The 22,818-nt window shown below is 36.8% G+C and overlaps 2 protein-coding genes across 2 annotated transcripts; both read left to right on the forward strand.

The window, feature by feature from the left end:
* The first annotated feature begins 257 nt into the window (after positions 1–257).
* Positions 258–3,713, forward strand: LOC139120589 (failed axon connections homolog). The gene is made up of 5 exons (XM_070685097.1): positions 258–284; positions 1,063–1,265; positions 1,905–2,113; positions 3,059–3,178; positions 3,565–3,713. Exons 1-5 carry the CDS (start codon positions 258–260, stop codon positions 3,711–3,713), a joined length of 708 nt encoding a protein of 235 aa, XP_070541198.1.
* On the forward strand, positions 590–18,389 carry LOC139119806 (failed axon connections homolog). The gene is made up of 11 exons (XM_070683709.1): positions 590–694; positions 1,063–1,265; positions 1,905–2,113; positions 3,059–3,178; positions 3,565–3,650; positions 7,550–7,726; positions 10,690–10,828; positions 11,338–11,534; positions 12,141–12,349; positions 14,780–14,899; positions 16,000–18,389. The coding sequence occupies exons 6-11, from the start codon at positions 7,614–7,616 to the stop codon at positions 16,146–16,148; spliced, it is 927 nt and encodes a 308-aa protein (XP_070539810.1). The 5' UTR covers positions 590–694; positions 1,063–1,265; positions 1,905–2,113; positions 3,059–3,178; positions 3,565–3,650; positions 7,550–7,613; the 3' UTR covers positions 16,149–18,389.
* The last annotated feature ends 4,429 nt before the right edge of the window (positions 18,390–22,818 follow it).

Below are 22,818 nucleotides of genomic sequence, written 5' to 3' on the forward strand. Positions count from 1 at the left end.
GACCCGGGTTTAGTTCAATGTCACCACTCAATTGGAGAAGACGGGTAACGTAAGGATTCGAGACAGTTATTTCGTGGTAAGAAGACATGCTGCAAATAGTCATGACTCTGCCATGTAACATGCTGCGATATGAAAACTTTCCGTGTGGCGTGAAAAGAGAGTCGATAGAGTAAGAATTGGGTGAAGTGACAAACCAACCATTTGAGTTAGCCCAGTCTTGAAACCAACAAGTTGAAGTCAGAAGAGCATACGTGGCAATGGTGACGAAACCAATTACCACACTGGTACATCCGCACCTGTACATGTATTCATTGATTGACGTCCACTTTGAATATGGCGAGTACCGTTCAACTGCCACAGCCCGCCAAGTTTTTGGGTGGCAAAATCCGCCAATTCGTGCCCGCCAAACAGCAATGCCGACATCCATCGTGACACTGATCCTTAATTTAAACGTCTGAAGTGGAAATTACCACTACATACAAAGTTTAGACCAAGATATAAGTGAATATTCGGGAGTTCGAAGCACTATAGCTCTACCATCACTGAAGTTACGTAACCAACCTCCTGTAATTCTCTGTGGCCAACTGTAATTCTCTGTGGCATACCGAGTCGATGGAGAAATACACCATGCCTTTTTTCACCGTTTCCTCTAAAATTAGAAACGTACCTGAAGTTTGCCAAGATTCCATACAAGGTAAATTATCAAGCAAAATATGCTCTCTCTCTCTCTCTCTCTCTCTCTCTCTCTCTCTCATCTTTAAGATCAGCGTTTTCAATGTGTACCATACCGTAAAAGTAGAGTGTGTATTTGATGGCATGTTTTAGCGTACAAAAGCAATGCTTTCACTTTTCCCGCAAAGAACATAAAACAAAGAATTTGTACAAACATTTGACTGTAAATGGCTTAATTTATGTTTATAGAGTTGTTTTATGGAGGTTGTAAGGAGCATGATGTTATCTTTCTTAATACTTCATATATACATGAACATACATATATAGCAAATGAATTTTACTAAAAATAACACAGTTTTGCAATTTTCGTGATTTCATTATACATTTCAGGTTGTATTGGGGAAAGGTAAAGAAGACTCTCCAAAGGGTAAAATACCATGGATCGAATACAATGGTCTCCAGATTGGCGACACCAGTCTTATTATTGAATTCTTGAACAGGGAATTCGAGGTTGATCTGAACAAGAATCTGAATCCAGAAGAGAAAGCAATAGGAAGAGCTTTTCAGAAAATGGCTGAAGAGAATATGTTTTGGTAAGGCTGTCGATTTTAAGAGTCTTAAATTTAAACTGTACAATATATTTAATCACCGTCGATAGGTTCCAATAAAATATAGGGATTTCATGATATTGCTGTTGATGTAACAGTTTATGTTGATCATTCATTTTTTCTTGGCAATAAAAAACTGCATGACGAACAGAGCATTCCTTTAGCTGTCGCTCGTAACAAGTGCAACATTACGACAATAATGGAATAGGAATACGAGATTCATGAACAATTATGTAAATTTTGAAGGATTTGCGGTAAAGATTGTGCATTCCAGTGAAATACTGTCACAGCAATCGCTGAAAACATCTACCCATGTGCGCGCACGCGCAAATACACACACATGCGCGCGCGCACACACACACACACACACACACGATACCAATTCCCAGGGATGTCTTTGCCGAATGTTTTGTTTATTTTGTTTTATCACATGTGAATGTTATCAATAGCGAACAAACATTACAAATGGTATCGATAAAAGTTTTGGGACTTTTCAGATAAAAACAACTTGACACATATTTAGTTTAATCGTGTAAAAGTGATTGACAGCATACTCATACACCTAGCTGGTGTGATGTATATGATATGTGCATCAATTATTGATCATTCTGGTATTTCCTTCAGGGGCCACGCTCACTGGGTATTTCGTCAAGATCATGCAGAGTGGTCTAGTATTAGTGGAGCACTAAAAGTGAAGTGGAAATACCTGATCTTGCCCTTGGGAAGGAGGACAGCCAAGAAGCAAATGCATGGCCATGGCATAGGACGTCACACAGAACAGGAATTATTTTCTATTGTACGGAAAGATCTGAGGGCAATTTCCACATTCCTCGGTAAGTTTTCTGAAGACATTTTTGTACAAAGTTTCTATGTGTACGTTTTCAAACTCTGTATGTGATGTATGATATATTTTTCAAACTCAGAATATCATACATCAAAGTTTAATGCTGCAATCGAAAAAAGCGTTGGTGGTTTTGTTGTCGTACCCAATAGCTATAGGTAAATTGTTAAGGCAGCGGAAAAGACTACTTTGGGTACCAATATAACAGGATTAGATTAAGAAGTCTTGATGCTTGAATTCTTAAATTCACATGAAACATTCACCCTTACATAATTAATTATCACATCATCAAAGAAAGTTACTCTTGTTGTCCTGCCCATCTAATTTACCAGCCAGGAATTACTTGATTAGTGCAAAAATTACATGTAAGAGTTATTTAAGATGTATAGCGTCAGATTTTGTATTCAGATTTTTGTGTTTGTTGACTCCTGTAAATAGGGTAATTTATTTATACGATTCACAATTTTTTTAAGTTGTTTTCTTTCAAATATCACAAGAATATATTGAGTTTTGGAAAAAATTGATGAGGCTAGGGACAAAGGGCAGCCGGACAATGACAACGATTGGCAAAGGTGTGAAGGACACCATAGCTATTAAGTGTACCTTAACTGTAATTGCTATTGAAATTTAATATGCAACATCACTGCATATGCTGAATGCACGCATTTTCTGTGAGTTTTTGAATTATCAAGTATCTTAGGTAAAGTAAATGGCCCGTTTAGGGATGATAGTCTATTACCTAAAGTTACGTTTCTTCATCCATTGACACAGCGTTGTAGTTCTAGCTCCTCGGGAATCACCCATGTTATCCAGGTTGTATCATAATATTAAGCAAACTCGATATTATCATATATAATATTCACATTATATTTTGAGTATTTTTAAGCTGATTGTGTGAAGTTGTAGTAAGACACGGTCTTTGTCCAATTTTATTCAGGAGAGAAGACGTTCTTGTTTGGCGATGAACCATGTGAGTACGACTGTGCAATATTTGGTCAGCTTGCCCAACTATTATGGTGTCCCTTTCCTGATTCACCACAACAGATGTTGATAAAAGGTAACGGATTCGCTCAACACATTTTTTTTCAGAAAATGAGCAATTGATACTCTCTGAGATTGATATGAGAAAGAAAAATATTTTTATTTGGTTGGTTGCTAGTTTTGGTTTGTTTGTTTGTTTTTTTCCTTTGTGATAAAACAGAATTCTTTTCCTTTATATAACGAAAGCTGGAAATATGGTGTTTACTATCACGCGCCTTCTTCTATGTCGCCATTGCCTATTTACGTAATGATATATGTCACCATGTCACACCCCACGGTATACCAGGAATTATCATTGTTGAAGCATTTTGTTATATTTCCTTACTCATATTATCAGTATTTGAGTGACAGACAACCCATAGCAAATGGAAAATATAAAAGATTTTATTTCTCAAATTTTAGGCGAATTGAAGAATCTCGAGAAGTACTGCCACACAATGAAGGAAAGGTTTTGGCCAGACTGGAATCAATGTATCTTGGGTGATAATGTGTCGATAACGTCAGTGTATCATTATAATTCTGCAGATCCCCACATTCTAAAGGAGAAATAATTGCAACATTTGTCATGATACCAACTCTCTCTTTGGAGGTTACAGTCACCGTGTAATTTTGAATACTTGGAAACAAATAACAGAGAGAAAAACATATCAAAGCCGAGATTTAGACACGACGAAATTAAAATCTTGTTTCCTAGACAGTAGACAGCAGATATTGATTTGAAATTTTCGTAACTAAAAACAGAAGAGAAGACTTGGTGATACTAATTTGACATCCATACAATGTCAGTAAGTTTAGAAATTGCACAGCTATTGTTTTCAGATTGGAATATGTTTTAATGTATGGAAGTGTGAAAACAGCCTGTTAGCTTATGTACTGTATAAGAAAACGTCACATTTAGATGAAAATCTCCGCTTTGCTGATGTTGCAGTGAAAAAAATAAAACACTCTTTATACATCAATCATATAAAAATTAATATCACTCACACACAGACAGTTTGTATGTAAGATTGAGGGGGGGGGCCAGAAGATTTTTGAAATCAGAAAGCTAGTGTGTTTCAAAAATATACATTGCCTACAAAGGGAAGTGTTCTTAAGTGATATGGAGAATTTTGAATTCATACATTAAGGCTTGTGTCAAAATTAACTAAATTGGGGCTATTTGTTTTAAAATGTACACTTTTGAAGCCTCACAGCTGCCTCAATCAAAGAAAGGTATTTGGATATAGCAGTGGAAACATATAATTATCATAATTATCAGGGTCACTTTAGAGTTCATCGGGAACACTTTTGAAGTCAAACGTATATTTTTAAGTCAACACTAATTGTTGGACTACGCATTGGAAATTTACCCTAATCAGATTGGAAAGGGACACTGAAGATGTCACCTGGGACACTTTGCTTGGACTCAGTGCTGCAAGTTCCGTATGATAGTGGATACATGTGATCATCAGATAATCAAGGGACATTTTTAGAGATCATGTGACACTTTTGAAGTCAAACAAGTTTCTATTGAATACTAGTTTTTGGATCAAAAAGCGGAAGGGTACGGTGATCAGATCAGCAAAGGACACTTTAGAGGTTATTTACGACACTTTTGAAGTCAAGGTATTTGCTTCAATTACACAAACGTTATTGAATAGAGCTCTAGAAGCATCCAGAATTTAAGACTTATCAGATGACACTTTAGAGATCAGCAGGGAACTTTTGAAGTAATTTTTTCAATTCAATGCCAGTTATTGGAAAAGGCAACGTAAATGTATAATAATAAGATTAGCAAGGGACATATTAGGGGTCATACAGGACATTTCTGAAGTCAAGAAAGTGATTCAATTATGAAAAAGTAGCTGGATATTTTAGTGTAAGCAGATAAACATTAGAATAATCACAAGATACTTTTGAGATCTCAGGCAGAGCACTATTAGTTTTGCGTGTTTCTTTGTGTTTATGACAATTGACGACCCCGTATGTTAAACACACAACCCTGTCTTACAGGTGACAAGCAAATTACTCAGGTCATTATCATGTGATCAATGTTATCAGGACATTGAGAATCAAGTAATGGTAATGCAATTGCCTATTAAATAAATTCGCAGAACACAGGCGTTTTCTTTTTAATGGATTAATTTGTTCTGTCAACCTAACTGTGAAGAGCTAACACCTGGAGAACGTAGCACAAGTCTTGATAGCGCAGTTAAAATCTGGAGAAGGAAATTACATTCTGAAGAGGGATAGTGTCGTTTTCGGCCACGGTACTGCCGTATATAGGGAGCATAAAAGTGTCGTTTTCGGCCACGGTACTGCCATATAGGGAGCATAAAAGTGTTGGTTTCGGCCACGGTACTGCCGTATAGGGGGCATAAAAGTGTCCGACTGACCCCAGATTAAGTATTCCAAAGAATTCGAAGACAATCATTTAAAGACAGCGATCGGTTACGATCTTAAGCTTTCATTGTGCAATTTCTAAACATTACTAATAGTTGGTCCTCGCTTAAAAATTCTTTAAGTAAAGAAAATGCAATGAACACTTTCTCCCAATTCCATCACTGAAACACAAAAGTTATAATGGGATTAAAGAAAACAAACGTAACAGCCAAATGCGAAGTCTTTTGGGACAAAATGTAGCTAATGGAAACAGTGAACTAAGATTATATGCCAAAATAAAACATCACTTTAGATTAGAACCATAGTGAGCAAAATTACAAAGGGAGAAGAGGAAACCTACTCACCAAGCTATTCATAAACAAGTCATCGCTGATGACACCATTAAAGAAATAGACATACTATCTACAAGGGTAGACATACTATTCAAAAATACTCCATGTAAAAGTAATAGTATTGAAGATAAAATATACGTTTTGTTAGTCTGTCTAAATTGTGAAGTTCAAGATACAGCTTTCTAAATAAGTTTAAACTCCCAATTGAAACACCAAAATCAGCTCATGACAAAGCAGAAGTCGTCATTCAATGAACAGCAGCAGCTTGCAGACTATGATACTTAAAAAAAAATTATTACATTAAGAAATACAAAGGTGTTATTATTATTATTATTATTATTATTATTATTAATTATTATTATTATTATTATTATTATTATTATTATTATTATTATTATAACAGCCATCCTGTTTCTAAACAGTTCCCCTGAAGGAACTGTGATGTGTCTAAAAAATCAGATTTGCTCAGTTCAGAACTATCTACACGCGGTTCACACCTGTTGCTTCCTGCCACGAAGAAACCAAACCTTTTCGTTGGCAAACCACTCCTTGTGGTTGGTACCAACACTTAGCTGCGTGTTCGTTGAAGACTGGTTGGAATTCTCAAACCAAATTAAAGAACAAAATTTTTCTGAAACCAACTACACATTCAGTAGTTTTATTTTGAGGGGAGACAGGGGGATTGACAACAAACATATCCTTTCTAGTACGTCAGCTTTTATGATCGACGACCACTTATAGGCCTGGCCCCCGGTGGTGTTACTGTCGGGGAAAATGGGTATCCATGCGTGTTCCTAAAATCACGGGGAAGAGAGTGTTTTTTATTCCCTAACACGGGTCCGTGAAATCGAGAAAAGGGGTACTTTTCCAAAAACCTGACCTAAGAAAGGTTTGAAATATCCGAGGAAATACATATCAGAGACTCAGACTTCACCAAAAGTTACATTGAGCGTTTTCTATGCTTTTATCTGGTCTAAAACTGTGATTCAAAGCCTAATGAATTTTATGAGTTTGACACTCCTGTTCCAAAGTTAATGCAGACTCTGGTGTATTAATGAAGTAAAGTACAGTAAAGTAAAGTAAAGTAAGCCTTTATGTAAATCGTATCCCAGTTGGGATCTTGATCATTAAGTACAATAAAGGTTTTGCAAAATCAACAGCGAAAGAGTATTAAATAAAAGATATTATAAATAATATATAAATATATGTGAAAACAATATCATAATTCAGCATTGACCTGACTCGGCTCCCTCTCCTGGATTTTGTAAGTAAGGGGGTATTTTTGGTCGTATTTTCTCCCAGATTTCTAAAAATAAGGGGGGTCTTTTTTGTTGAAAAATCCCAGATTAGGGGTATCTTGTAATTTTGTGGAACGAGCATGGATGCCCATGCTCTCTTAGAGTGTCACCCCCGGGCCACAGCCCAATTTCCTGGGGAAAGCAAACTAAGCCAAAAACAGGCTGCATATATAGAACAGAGCACAAAGCCTCATTATAAAGTCACCGTTGCCATAGTCACAATCGTCCGAGTGGGTGACCTAATTTCATTGATCACCGGCGAGTCACCCCTCTCTCAGAACGTGTACGTATAGCGTAGAACTGAAAATAGTTTGACCCCAAGGCTGTTATGAAATATTGTACAATAAATAAAATACTGCCCTTTTGAACACCCAGGCCACGAGACGGTAAAGAAGTAGACGCTTACGTTTAGCATTCGGCAAAGTCTTGCGCTAAAGAAATGGTTGCATTTTTGGAGAGTCTCTACCACTCACAGCCTGGTTTGTTTGTCGTCGCTTGCAGCGTGATCATAGCTGCAACGTTGTATGCTGTACTTTTTCGGCGATCTCACAGGTGGGTGGCAAATGTGATAGGCTTACAGTCCGTCTAATGTAATTTACAATGGTTTAATAAGGACTAGGAGTCGTAACTTGGATTTTGGATGTGCAAAGCACATTTTGATTGATAATTTGAATCACAGTGATGAGTCAGACTAAAATGAAGGACGTTGAAGGACGTTGAAGGACAGTGTTTCTGAGAACAGAAAGGATGAGAACAATATTTTGCTATGCAGAATTTAGCGAAGGACAGTCTTTGCACTGCAGATGTAGAGTGAAAGATAATGTTATCAGTGCAGTCTATTGTTAAGGACACTATTTCCACCACAGAGTATTGAGAAGGACAGTAAGTGTACAGTACAATGATGAAGGACAATGCTAGTAGCGCAGAACATGGTGAAGGACAATATTTTCATAACGGAATAGGTTGATAATACTGTCTTACATCTTTATTCTGCACTAAAAATTTTGTCCTTCCCCTAACTACGTACAGAAAATATTGTTTCGTCACTTAATTGGGTTTTCTGTTTGTACTTCGCTTTCTGTGTACTTTCTTTAGTTATACAACTTTTCGTTAGGCTTGGTTAGGTCGGCGTAGGATCTTTTTAGTTGTTTGGAGGAAGGTCTCGGCTCGACGAAATACCACTGGCTAGCGAAGTTGGAGCAAAAGTGTCGATCCCTCGTCATAAAAAGGGTATCGTACGTGACGAAGGGGCGTTGCATTAACCATAAAATATGCAGCCTAGCAATCAATCTGTACAACGTTTCAACAGATTGCGTTTGCAGTTTGCAATTATAGGTAAGAAGAAAGTCTGTGCGTGGACTCCTTCCGCACGAAGATTTTTGAACTTTGTAAGCTTTTTTTTTTCAATTTTGTTGTCAACGACTACCTAATGAAATGCAACACATAAGACTATCCACATGCCTGAATAATTGACAGTCATAACGAGAACAGTACAAGAAAATGCGTATGACAAGTATGGGTGACTTTATACAAATCATTTTACTCTATCGGTAAGGTTAAGACGAAGCTGAAATAAATTACCACTTTCAATCAACATTGACATCCCAGAGATGGCGACAAATGGTAGTATCCCAGACGCGTCTGACCATGTACAAATCGGTCTAAAGACCAACAATGCGTGTGGACTTCGAACCGATAAGCACTCAGCATTTGATTTGTAACAGACTGCACACACATGACATCCTTTACACGGCTATTCAGTGGCACATGATTGACGGAGCAAAGCTTGATAACACTGCATGTTGTTATACTTTATTTCAGGTCAACAAAGACCCATATCCAATAAATAAAATAAGAAAGAACAGAAATAACTTTACACACCAAAAATCTGCAAATACATAATAATTCTAAAATGAGTCCAAAGGGATGAACGCAAAAAGCATCAGAAGCAATACAAGTACGAATTAAAGCATTCTTGCTTCCAAGTAGACGTGCGCTAAAGTTAAAAAGCGACTTGCGCTGAAGTGTAGATCATTGACAATGGGGGCACAGTGGGTTGCTATAGTATTTTGTAGCACTACTGAGTCACCTGATGTAAAAGAGGAATTATCCAGGTGCTTGGACAATATCAAATACTATCACTTTTACGACAGAGAGGATACAGAGCACATGGTGGCCATTTTAGACGGCAATTTGGTGAGCTTATCAATCGACTAGTGTCATATCAAGCTTGAATGACGGCAATACTATCAATCAACTGTACATCATTCGCTTTTAGTGCTTGAGTTTCCTTCACAGCTGTGTGATCATACCTAATGGGGTACAGTCGGTTGCTGTAATATTTTGTTGCAATTTGAGTCGCCAGGAAGTATTCAAGGCGTCTTCGCTTATAGATCGACATCATTCTTTCTGTGCCAGGTGAATCTGGCTTATTCTGGATTGCTAGTTCGCCAGCTGTTCCTGATCTGTGTCTAGCTTGTGTTTAAAGTGTAGTTGGAATTTCCTGTGATGATTTCGTTATCACAATGACTTGCAGAAGACGTGAAAAATCATAGTTCTGGAGAAAATGAGACACGAGGTTATTTATTCTAGGGAGTATTGTTACCATTATTAAGATGACAATTAATAAAGTCAAAGTCAAAATCAGCTTAGGTTTGACTTGAAAGTCTCGCGTGTATGATATATGGTCCTGACTCCCCTCCTCTCCCCTATGAGTTAGTATACACAGTCCCTGAAATGTTCTCAATATGTTCATTGTGGGAAGTGAACGTCAAAGTGAAGATTTTCTTTCTCATCTTAAAATCTCTACTTCTAGTTTTATGAGATACCTGAAAAGTAATCGCAATCATACCCATCCATAGTCGTATAACACTACCGGTAGGTCAAAATTTGCAATATCATAGTTATAAACATAGACACAACACAGCACAGAACAGGCAGTAAATTACTGGCGCACACAACAAAGTAAAATTCATGGCCAAAAGGTCAAGAAGTGATGTCAGGTGTTTCGAAAATAGTAAGCACATCCTGTTCCACATGCGGCACCCGCCATATATCAATCTGTAAGTCAAATAGGTAGTGCATGGTCACTAACTAAGGCCCCATGTCACCGATGTCATCAGCGATCATTTGTCGAAGAGAGATATCGTATTTATCTACCAGCTTGTGATACCTGCCAAAAAGCGTTTAAATGTAGAGACAAGCCTTTCTCTAGTGTAACCTTGATTTAACAGTTTGTAAGAGAGATGGCTAGGTCTCTCTTCAAAATCACCATATGAATTGCATTCTATTGGATATCGAATAAGCTGGGAAATGTATACCCCATATAAGCTGGTGGGAGGGAATATAACCGAAACTTTGCAACAATTAATATTCAAACTGCTACAAGTAGAGCAGTTTTACAAAATGAAAAGAAGTTTTATAATATTGAACTAAATTGTAGTGTTCAATGTGTCACCATTGATCAGTCAGTCGAATACATTTTAACTGAGAGTAATTTTTCTGTTCAATGACAGGCCAGGGGCGACTGTGGCATACCCAAAAGATACTGTGATTCTATGTGGTCTTAATCGATGGATAGATATGCCATGCTTTTTATCACCGTTTCCTCTAAAATTAGAAACGTACCTGAAGTTTGCCAAGATTCCATACAAAGTAAGTTTATCAAGAAGGTGATGAATCATACCAATCAATTGGTAGATTTGGTTTTTCAGAGGGTGAGAGCGACAGAATGGCCTCAAAGGGGATCCAGGATAGCTCTGATTGCTCTGAGATCTGAGCCCCTCAGAGTCCAGCTAACAATCTCAAAGACTTGGTTCAGAACTCAAATTATCATAAATAAGACTCGATCTCATATATAGTTGGAATATTTCCTCATACATCTGTAACTTATCATTTACATACTGTGTACGTATTTGAAAATTCAAATGTTTTTGTCGAAATTTTAACCTCGTTACACCTTGCATTCTGTCCATAAAACACTGCCAAATAAAACGTAGTGTGCCTAACTTTTGCTGTGATAATTTGCAGTTAAATTACTTCACAATCATACACGTACACGTATGTACCAGATATTCAATTTGTTTCCCAGTTTTTTCCCCTGGATACTACCATACGAATCCAAAAATGACGTAGTGTTTAAGGATGTCACTACTACATTTCAGGTTGTATTTGGAAAAGGAAGTGGTCCAAAGGGTAAGATACCATGGATCGAATACAATGGTCTCAAGATTGGCGACAGCAGTCTTATCATTGAATTCTTGAACAGAGAATTCAAGATTGATCTGAACAAGAATTTGAATCCAGAAGAGAAAGCAATAGGGAGAGCTTTTCAGAAAATGGCTGAAGAGAACATGTTCTGGTACGGCTGTTGTTTCAAGAAATGTAGCATTTTACAACTCACTCGTAGCTGTTGATTATACAACAAATAATTTTATGAACTTTTATATGATGGTTCTTGTTGAAATATAGAGATTTTATGACGTTGCTGTCAATTTGTAATAAATTTTGTTGATAATATTCAAAATCAAACGGTTATACACTGGCTCTATCAACAGGCTGTGCATTGATTGTGCACAGATAAATAATAACTTTAAATATAGTAATTACTTTCGGTAAACCATAGGTATAAAAGCACAACGTGACAAATTGTGGCAATGTATGGGTTTTATATGGAGTCTGGTTATTTCCTGATTTCTCTACAGGAGTGTGCAGCCAAAGCTGAAAAGATCTGTCCATGTGACCAAATTTACCAATCTTTAGGATTCGCTTCATAAATTTTACCTTTTTTATGATTGCATGTGGAGGTTTTCTAAAGAATGGAGATATTACAAATGTTTAGTTTTATTTTGTGTGCAAAAGTGATAATAAGTACATGTTTGTACACCTAACTGTGGGAGGAGCCCTTTAGGAATGTGATGTATACGATATGAACATCAATGAATGATCATTTTATTATTTTCTTCAGGGGCCATCCACGCTGGCTGTTTTTCCAAAATCATCAAGAGTGGCCTAATTTTGGTAGAGTATTAAAACTAAAACGGAAATACCTGCACATGCACAGAGCTAGGAGGACACAAGGGAAAAATATGTATGGCCATGGAATAGGACGTCACACAGAAAAGGAATTATTTTCTATTGTACAGAAAGATCTGAGGGCGATATCCACATTCCTTGGTAAGTTTTCAACAGGTGCTGTCTTCAGGGATACCCAACCAGCCTATTTTAAGAATCTGTATCTGTATGGGGTGTGCAAAAGCTGGGGGTAGGGGTACAACATTCTTTCCTTGATGAAGTAAACTGACTTGAAATGCCATATATAGTTTTAAAAAGCTTACTGATAAAGATACTGGTCTTTCTAAAATGCATAAGGTTTTAGTAAAAAAATATGATATCATAGTTTTGGATAACTTTAAATCGATATTTTCTGGTAATTCAGTATTTTTAGCCGGAAGAAAATATGATAACTATGGTCATCTTCCAATGAAGCAAATCAAACAGATTTATGAATGTTGTTTACTAATGACGATGTGCTGAAGAAGAATATAAAATGATATATTTCAATATGTGACATATGTCTTTGTATCATATTAAACAAATTTAATACACAGCATTGCCCTTTGTATTATGTAAATATTATGTAAATAATTGGTACAATTAAGATTAGTTTTGACAGTAATTTGGGACATACAACTTGGGGGTATTTGGTAAGTTTTGGTCCTATTTCATGAAAACTATAGATATCATTTCCAAGAAGAATAAATCGTTTTTCTAATGATATACATAAGCTAGCCTGCTTAACAGTAAGCTCAGCAGATGACTTACAAGAAGACAGGTTTTAAAAAATGCATGTGGGTCGCCAAATCATGATTTTGCGGTACCCTTCAAAACATGACTGTAACAGCTATTGAGTTCCTATATGTCAGATTTCAGATTTCTCGGGATGCCAAGGCTTCTGAAGAATACAGGTTTGTTATCCTGTGGGGTGGGGGAGGTGCACGTAGACGCCCCCTTTAGCCCATTTCCTAATGGATTGATAGTGATGCTTGCTGTATCGGTAAGACAAGGAGAAATTCAAAAATTTTCCAAGTATGTGTTATCAAAATTATGTTATAGAAAAACATTTAAAAAGTATATTTATAAAAATAGACAGTCATCAACAGTCTATTTACCTTAAGGAGAAAATGACAATATGACTATGTGGGCGCGTTTTAAAGTCTTCTTTTTAAAGCTGTGCATTAATTCATTGCATACCAACAAAATGCTCACACCACTATATACCAGTATAGCAAAACTTGCAAGTTTAGTGACTACAGACAATACTGCATGGTAAATACCCAATTTTGACATTAATTTTCTTCTTCAGCAGATCGCAATTAGAAAATAACATCCATAAATCTGTTTGATTTGCTTCATTGGAAGGAAACCATAGGTATCATATTTTCTTCCGGTTAAAAATACTAAATTACCAGAAAAATTGATTTAAAGTCATCCAAAACTATGACGTCATATTTTATACTAAATCCTTATGTATTTTAAAAAGACAAGTATCTAAGCTTTTTAAACCTATAAGGTATATGGCATTTCAAGCATGTTTACTTCATCAAGGAAAGAATGTTTTACCCCTACCCCTAGCTTTTGCACACCCCATACAGATACACGCAATTTAAAATTGACTCCAGAGAAGTAGTGTATTGTTGAATATCTAATGTTAACACTTTTTTTCTTGTTTAATATGTCTGAATAAATAATTTAAACACAAAAAACTCAAAATTTTGCATAATAAAAAGTAAATCACAATTGTTAATGGTATTTTGGGTAAAAATTTTCAAAATTGTCAAAAAAATTCATTTTTGTCCTATTCGATGTACACAAATTTATTGCTGACGTTGGTGTGTCTCAGAAAGAGCAGTTTCTGAGCTTTCCAAAAATGTAAGGTTTGTGCTATTTCATACCAATTTACTTAATGTAGGGGAGTATATAGTACTCTCTACCCCTTCCCATTTTTCGCCATTTTTCGCGGCACATGCAAATCAAAAACCAGCCCAGAGAGGTAGTGCATCCCAAAATTTTCAATGTTAACATCTTTTTTTTATTTCAGCTGATCCTAAAGAACAAAAAAATACCCATATAGTAGGTTTATGGGGGTGCACAGTGGGCCCCTCCAGCCCACGGACTATATGTATGTACAGTGCAAAAGGAGGCTGCTTGTGTTTTCTTGACCATGTAATTTACCATCTATCAAATGATAATTTTTAAATATGCAATAATTAAGAGTCATTTTATAGATATAGTTTCCCACTATGAATTTATTCGTGTTTGTAGTTTGGTATAATGTATAACTCAATTCAATTTAACTTTTCATCATTTTGAAGATGGTTTTTAAACATCATGAGAAAAAAGTTTTGGAGGATAATTTTGATTAATCCAGGGGACAGTGAACAGCTAGACAATTACCCTAACCCGACATAAGTATATAGGACTCCCTAGCCAATACTTTAAATGCAATTGTGCTTCTTATATGCAGGAAATGTATCCTAACATGATTAAGCTCCCATTAATCATTGTATAAAGGTTTAGATACAGTCTCTGTCCAATTTTGTTCAGGTGAAAAGAAGTTCTTGTTTGGTGATGAACCATGTGAGTATGACTGTGCAATATTTGGTCAGCTTGCCCAACTATTATGGTGTCCCTTTCCTGGTTCACCGCAACAGATCTTGATTAAAGGTAATCGATTATATGATATGACATAACCTTTTTTAAGCCCCAGCAGTTGTCAGTTAAGTTTATATCATTTTACTCTGTTTTTAAAAGCTCTTTTTTATAGTTATACATGCCACATTAGCTGTAGATGTTGCATTTCTACCCAAAACAACAAACAAACAAAAACAACATACCATCCAATCTTCAAAGAGATGGTTTTGGTTTCCATTTTTAAGCCATAAAGGGTCTTTGAAAATGTCACTATTCCAATTTTTAGTGAAAGATTATTTAGAGTGTTCACAGATCATTGCTCAGGGCAGCCATATATGACTTAAATTGCAAGTTGAAAATTATTGAGTTGCTAAAATCTTAGTTGTCTGTTCATTACCAATTTTTGAAAAGGTTTTGTGATCATGACACTTTCGAAAACATTAGTTGCTGTCGATTTCATACCATCTTATTGAAAGAAAATATTAAACCATTCAGCATATGGGGCATTAATTGAAACAAATGTCCTCAAAGGGACATGTGACTGTATGTAGATATTAAACATCATTCATTCTCTGAAAATGTTTTTCTTAAGATTCAGTTGATACAAGGTGAGAGTGTGATACTGGGGGAAAAAGTCTATTTCAATCTTTTAATTTGTAATTTTTTTTGGTTTAGTGTCACAACACTCACTGGCTGTTCTTTGCTCTGACAAATAGAATATTCTCCATCTCATGCATCCTCCAATATCATCGTCATCAATTTCACTAATTTATAACTGAGATTAAAACAATGTTTTAATCAAAATCTGGTAATTCTGCATGGGCAACAAAAAGTTTCATCAGTTCAATCAATCAATCAATCAATCAATTAATTTCAAATATTACAGTATATCACTTCTATTTTGGAGTTAACATGCTAGAATGGGTAAAAATGTCTTTACAAAATGCACAAGGTCAGACCTTATTTTAGGTAAAATGAGCAGTAAGTGCAGCATACAGCAACAATACTGTCATTCCATTCCACTCTTTAGGACAATGAAAATTTTTGACATACTCATTTTACCAGTATATTAGTGAAAAGAGTCTGTTGGAATTAGTATCTAATCTAAATATTTGTGATTTCCTAAATTTTAGGTGAACTGAGGAATATCGAGGAGTACTGCAACATGATGAAAGAACGGTTTTGGCCAGACTGGGAACAGTGCATCTTGGGTGATAAGGTGCCAATAACATCATTCGGTATCTGCAATCCTGCTGATCCCCACATCTTTAAGGAGGAATAATTGGACCTTTTGTCATGACATCCCAAAAGACGAGATTTAGAGACAATCAAATTAAAACATTTGTTTCAAAGACAGATGATAGTGCTTTTCATAACGACAAAGGATGGGGAAGGCTATGTGCTGATTTGGTATACATTTAAAAACAAATTTTAAAAAATTCAGAGTATTTTGTGTTAGAGTGTAGAAGCATTTCATTTATGGTAGTATGAAAGCAGCCTTGAAAATTTGATATTATGGTAAAAACATCGGGTTTTGATGAAATTTTCTGCTTTGCTGTTGTTACAATTGACAGGGATGTATAAACAAGATGTTATATATCCTGAGAACAACAACTGAAATGTTAATTGAAAAACTTTTGCAGGAAAGCCTTGACTGTTTGAAAACAACAATTTATAAAGCCTTTACCTTCAAAACAATTTATATTCAATTTTAATCACATTGGTTTTTCTTAATTGCTGGTTTCAATGTGGAATATTTCCAAAAGTGGAGAGACCTTGTATCCTTTTTAGTAGCTTTTCCATTTGTTATTGTGATAGCTTGTTTGAAATTACTGGAAAAAAGTACAACATCAACTTTTAACATTTAAATACAGGCAATGAAACCATCTAAGCTTTACAAGGGGCAAACCTTGATGATTTTTTTCTCTAATTTTGTTTTGTTTTTCAATAACAAGGTCTTGTTGTGTTCCCTTATGCATGTTTAGATTGTCAATGCAGCGGCTATACAATATGCTGTACGAGTTATTATTTCAGTTGAATTTTTTCTGGACTAAAATTCATTTGTAAATACGGATAGTTTTCAATCGGATTCGAACCCACAGCATATGGCATCAGTCGCCTAGCTGAGAGGCCACAGACAGACCCGCTCGGCTAAATCTCCACTCCCAAAAAAGAGTGGTTCAATAGCCGGCTAAGTTGTTACATTTTTCTGACTGAGACCGCTCAACACGTTGTAGAGTTCGTGAAGCACTCACACACGCATGCTCACTATCATACATCGCACATACACACTTTATCGAAGCGAAGAAACGAATTTCATCGCTTTAACTGGGCGAACGATAACCTCGGGGACAATTCTGTCCACCAGCAGTGTTACCAACCCAGGTTAGAAAATACGGATAGTTTTCAATCGGATTCGAACCCACAACATACGGCATCAGTCGCCTAGCTGAGAGGCCACAGACAGACCCGCTCGGCTAAATCTCCACTCCCAAAAAAGAGTGGTTCAATAGCCGGCTAAGTTGTTACATTTTTCTGACTGAGACCGCTCAACGGTAAAGAATAACAATGCAATCTATACATGTGCACACTGAGTTGACAAGCTGAATAATGTGTAACTCAACGACCATTGGGAGTAGAACAAGAAACTGTAGTTGACATGTATAACAAACACTGTGAAAAACATTATCGAAAATTACAGCAACTGGCCCTTCCATAAATAAATAGATATATCATTATTCTTTTATGCTTTTTTATTTACTCAAAGATATATAATCAAAACAAACCAAAGCAAAACTACAAAAGCATTACAGAAAACAAGGTAAATTTTAACTGAAAATAAAACTTTCTCTCAAGTGGAAGTAAGGAAACACTGTATTTTGATCAGTCTGTCAGTGGCTTGTCATACACTAGTATGTTGGCTATGCTTTTACAAGAAAAATATATCAGACACATTTCTTGTAACGCTTTCGATTGTGTAAATTTTTTAGAAGTTTCTCTTGTCTATCATATTAATTATTTATGTATAAAGCTTCTATGTCCACTATGAATAAAGTGATTAAAGATGCTGCCTAAAAAGTTACACTGCTATTAAAAAATTGATGCAGGTAAAGTTAGAAATATTCACAGCTAAAAGAAATGTATAAAATTGTGAATTACCAGTGGGACAAAGTCAAAACAAGAAATGTATAAAATTGTGAATTACCAGTGGGACAAAGTCAAAACAAGAAATGTATAAAATTGTGAATTACCAGTGGGACAAAGTCAAAACAAGAAATGTATAAAATTGTGAATTACCAGTGGGACAAAGTCAAAACAAGAAATGTATAAAATTGTGAATTACCAGTGGGACAAAGTCAAAACAAGAAATGTATAAAATTGTGAATTACCAGTGGGACAAAGTCAAAACAATATTTTTCTGTTTACATAGGTTCTACATTTTATTTTTACTGAAAAATTTTGTTAGTTCTCATAAAACAACTCTGTTTGTTATGACTTGTTACCCGTGGTACCAGTGACACTATTATTAGTTCCAGAGACCAGCTCTGGAACTGTTAGTTTTTGCTCACTTTCCTTCTTTCTTTCTTTCTTCTTTCTTTCTTTCTTTCTTTCTCTATTTCCGGTATTACTACCACAGAACATGCTATACACAAATTTTACCCAAATTACCCAGAATGCATTGCGACACGCTTATGACGTCATCGCTCAGCTCGGACGGTTTTACGGGCATTTCTTGTTTGTTTATTTATTTATTTTTTATTTGGCATTGCTCAACTATCATATTACTTTCAGTTATTAATAATTCTAGCTTTCTTTCGCTTGTTTTTTGTTGCTTTTTGATTTTATTTTTCTCTAAATACTCGCCGTACGTGGCGCTATACTGTTTCGCCCGAATGCTCATGAGACAACATGGCGGCGTATCGATCGCCTCGCTCGCACAGACAGAGAAAAGTAGGGTTTTTGAAAGTTTACAAGCACGGCTGGGCATATCGTGTACCTAGGCGAGGTGGGTGTGCTCGAAAACGATGATCAATGCACAATTTGGACTCAAAATCGGCTGTTTTGGCGGAGAAACTGCCCGCCGTATTTCTGAGGAGCCACCAGTGGTTTTCCCTATATCAGTCTGCGGGGCTGTGGTGGGAGGGCCGGTAACACACAGCCCTGCCATGCAGAGCTAGCCATTCATAGTGAACGTACTGTCTGTCTCGCACCGGCATGCGTTGGCTGCACGTAAAAGCAACTCAACTTTCCAAGATCAAACGGTCAGTATCTTGTCCAAACAGCGACATAGCAATGAAAATTGTTTTAGTCTGTGCTTTTAATCAAATGAAAATGCATGTGGCTCAATTTCAACGGCCGAGGTCCGATGTTTCCTCTCGTCTGATCATCGTCGTAAATCATACGCCTCTTTACGGCAACAACTCAGCGCTACCCGTCAAGCGATTGATTTTTGCGTAGGTCAGCGGAGCGAAAATTATTGCTCTGGCTCGCGAGAATGTCGTCTGATAAACATTTCCGTGCGTTGTCGCCCCGTATGTATCTGTTGCGTTTTTACCGTACATGTAGGCATTTGTAATCTGTGTACTGTAATACCCGAATCACTACTTTCGAGGAGCAGACATGTTTACATTGCATTATGGGAAATATCGCTGAGGTCATAGGGGTCATTCGTGCCAAAATGTGCCGCGGCGCGGCCTCAACGTACGTACGCATGCATGCAGGGTGTTTGAATATCAAAACAAACAGCGTCGAGGTACCGTACTTTCATGCGCGTACAAGACAAACGTCTGTCGACTTGTATCACGACAAAATTCCACATCTAGGGCGATATTTTTCATATATGTTATTTATTTTTTATGAAGGTAAACGTGCGGGGCAACCCCAGCCTAGCCCTAGGCCTGGTTTGAAAATAAGGCTTACGAAACACACATGATACAGAACTGACACTAACACAAACACGAGATCCATAACAGAGAAAAAGATACAGACTATCAAAATTGTTTCTTTTAGTGATTTTTTCTTGGTTCATAACGGTTTTCAGGATACAAGAGATCCCAGCCCCGCAACCAACCCGGCCCCAAGGCAAAGTCGCCATCCGTATTAACGCATCCGGCCCACAGCAAACTCACGTCTTGGTTTGATTCCGTTGTTTATGTAACTTTTGTAATGAATGTATTATACATATATCGGAATTAAAAACTATTTGCTGTCGACTGTGATTTTAGCTGTAGAGAAGATCGGACCATGGACGTATTATGTCCATGTTTGGACTGTGATCGTATAGTTTAGCAAGTGCCGCCTCCCATTTGCATCGAACATCTTTATCATATCACAACTCACACTAGCAGAGAGTGTGGTCAAAGTACAAAACTGAACTTTCAAAAGGACTACATAGTATCCAAGTTGTACAGTTAACAAAGTGTCTTATAGTGAGAATGCTACTGGAGGGTCGAGCACAAATCAGTGTTCTTCAAGAATAGGCCCTATAGGGTCCCCTATCAAGACCTAGAAAATTACACTCCATAGGTAAACCCTTTTTAAGATTTTAGAGCCTTTTCCGTTTGTGTAACACTGGAACAAGTGGAGAAATCTACCCCACTTTCCAAGAACAATAAAACTGGTTCTGTGATAAAATCTGTACCATGAAACTCATCATCTATTCCAATTCAATACTTAAACTATGATCACTCAATCTGAATTTCGATAAAGCTCTTAGAAGAGTAAAACTTGACAAATTGTTCAGCTATTTTTTCAAAATAAAATTCAGACTTGAAAGTTCTGTACATACATAATTTGTCACAACCTCAATTTTTTTTGTATCACTTGACATATTCCCCTTACAAGTGATCCCCGGGTAGCTTCCTTTTTATTTTCTTGTTTAACTGGGTATATGAGTAGTAAGGAATATTTGACCTCCAGGACAAAATAAGAATTTTACACCCATTTTATTCATTTATCTACATGAAGCGAAGGAAAATTTAACCATCCATGTAACTAAAGTGTGACCCTGACCTATATACGAACTCACGCATGCGCAACAGGGGTTTGGCGCAGCCTGAACTAAGCGGGAAATTCCCTTCTGAGTCACACACAACATGTTTATACATGTACGGGAAATTCCGTGTGAGTCATCACCATCAAACTAGCCTATATAAAGGACCCCCGTTGTCAGTCCGGCCGGTCGCGGAGTCTAGCTGATGTTGAACACGAAGTTCCTATCGGTACGAACTTGTTCACCCGATAGATAAAATTTTAGTAATTTCCTCCGAACTTAAAATATGTCGGAAGACCATTACTTCAAACAAAATGAGACGTTTCAGATGAATGGTACTGATATCTAAAGTGTTCACTCTTTTATCTCTACGTACAAATGTAGTTCCTAAGTCGTTCTCTATTCTATTCCCACCAACAAACATTCAATACTCATTTCCCCTCCCCGATCTTTATCAATACTTATGATAATATCACAAGTTGTTCTGTTATCTGTTTTCATAGCATAATATCCAACCAAATCGTCAAATTCATCTCCAGTAGCTAACTTTACACATCTAATGAGAACTGTACCATGTTGAAGTATTTTCATATTATCAGTCATCTGTTGATTTACAGTCTGTAAAGTGAGAACAGCTGCCTCATCACCGACACTTTTAAGACCCAGTTTCTTTAAAGTTGTGTCCCAAAATAATCTAACTGGAACTCCGCTAGCTGTATACGAGCAATAATTCTCCCCCTCGTTTATCCACCTTCTTAGTGTATTATCTGCCTTCATTATTGTATTAAGAGGACTAATTTTAAGGTGAATTGGTATACCAAGAAGTGCAATGTATGGATTCGTAGGAGTAAGCCAACTACGAAAATCTAGCAACTTATATTGTTTACATTGCTATCAAAATAAATCACATTCGGAGTTCCTGGTGGTTCAGCAACACCTCCTGCAATTTCACTACCCAATATATCTAAGATGTTACGCGGCACATTATAAGGCATGAATTTCTGACTATCCCCATCCCATGTCAGAGCAAAAGGAGTAGAATCATTCGAAGCCTTTGTGGCGTCAATTACAGTTTCATCAATGTCTTTAAGTTCGGAAAATTCTACAGCATGCTCGTGGGATGGCGCCGCGGCATTGGCTAAAACGAAATATTTTTCGCGGTCTTTATAACGAAGGACGTAATCCTTATTATGATTAGCAGCCATCTTAGTATTATTGTTAACTTTAACATCACTCAGATCTTCAAGCTCAAGATTTTGCATACGAATTGTACCTAGACCGAAGCCACTTGGATCAGACATACTCCGTAGGGACCTATATACAGTGAAAATTAAATAATACCTTGTAATATACAATACACAGTCATGGCTTCAGCTATAGGAATGACAGTTCTCGGTGCTGTATTAAATGCAACGGCATTCACAGGAGGAAATATTATCGGACAAAAGCTTTCTGGGAATGGTGACGCTCTTATTGAAGAAAAGGTCCGACATGATAAAGCATTAGAAAAATTTGAACATGATCGCAACGTCTGGTCAGAAAAAAGATTACTACAGGCTGACTGGGAAAGAGAAAATCAAGCAAAGGACGCACATGCTGCGGCAGAATTAAGAGATACAGATGCAGAAATCCTGGAAGAAGCAGAAGCGGTGCAAAGCCGTTCCGAAGGGGCAGTTCAATTCTCAGATTATTATCAACCCAGTCCTGAGCAAAAGAAATATGAGATGATCTATATTGCTGGAGGATTGGTCGTGGGATGGTTTATCTTCCGATAGGGTTACACCGGCCCCGCTTCGGGACTACAATAATTCAATACAAAAGCTAATTGGCCAGTTATTGAAATCGATCATGTTCCCATCCTGATCTGTTATCCAGATACGCATTGAATTCATGTAATCTCCCCCTTTTCTCAATGGCATAGAAATTGCTCCGTTTTTAAAATCGTAAGTAACCTTTTCAC

This window comes from Ptychodera flava, chromosome 20 (assembly GCF_041260155.1).
Source record: "Ptychodera flava strain L36383 chromosome 20, AS_Pfla_20210202, whole genome shotgun sequence".
NCBI lineage: Eukaryota > Metazoa > Hemichordata > Enteropneusta > Ptychoderidae > Ptychodera > Ptychodera flava.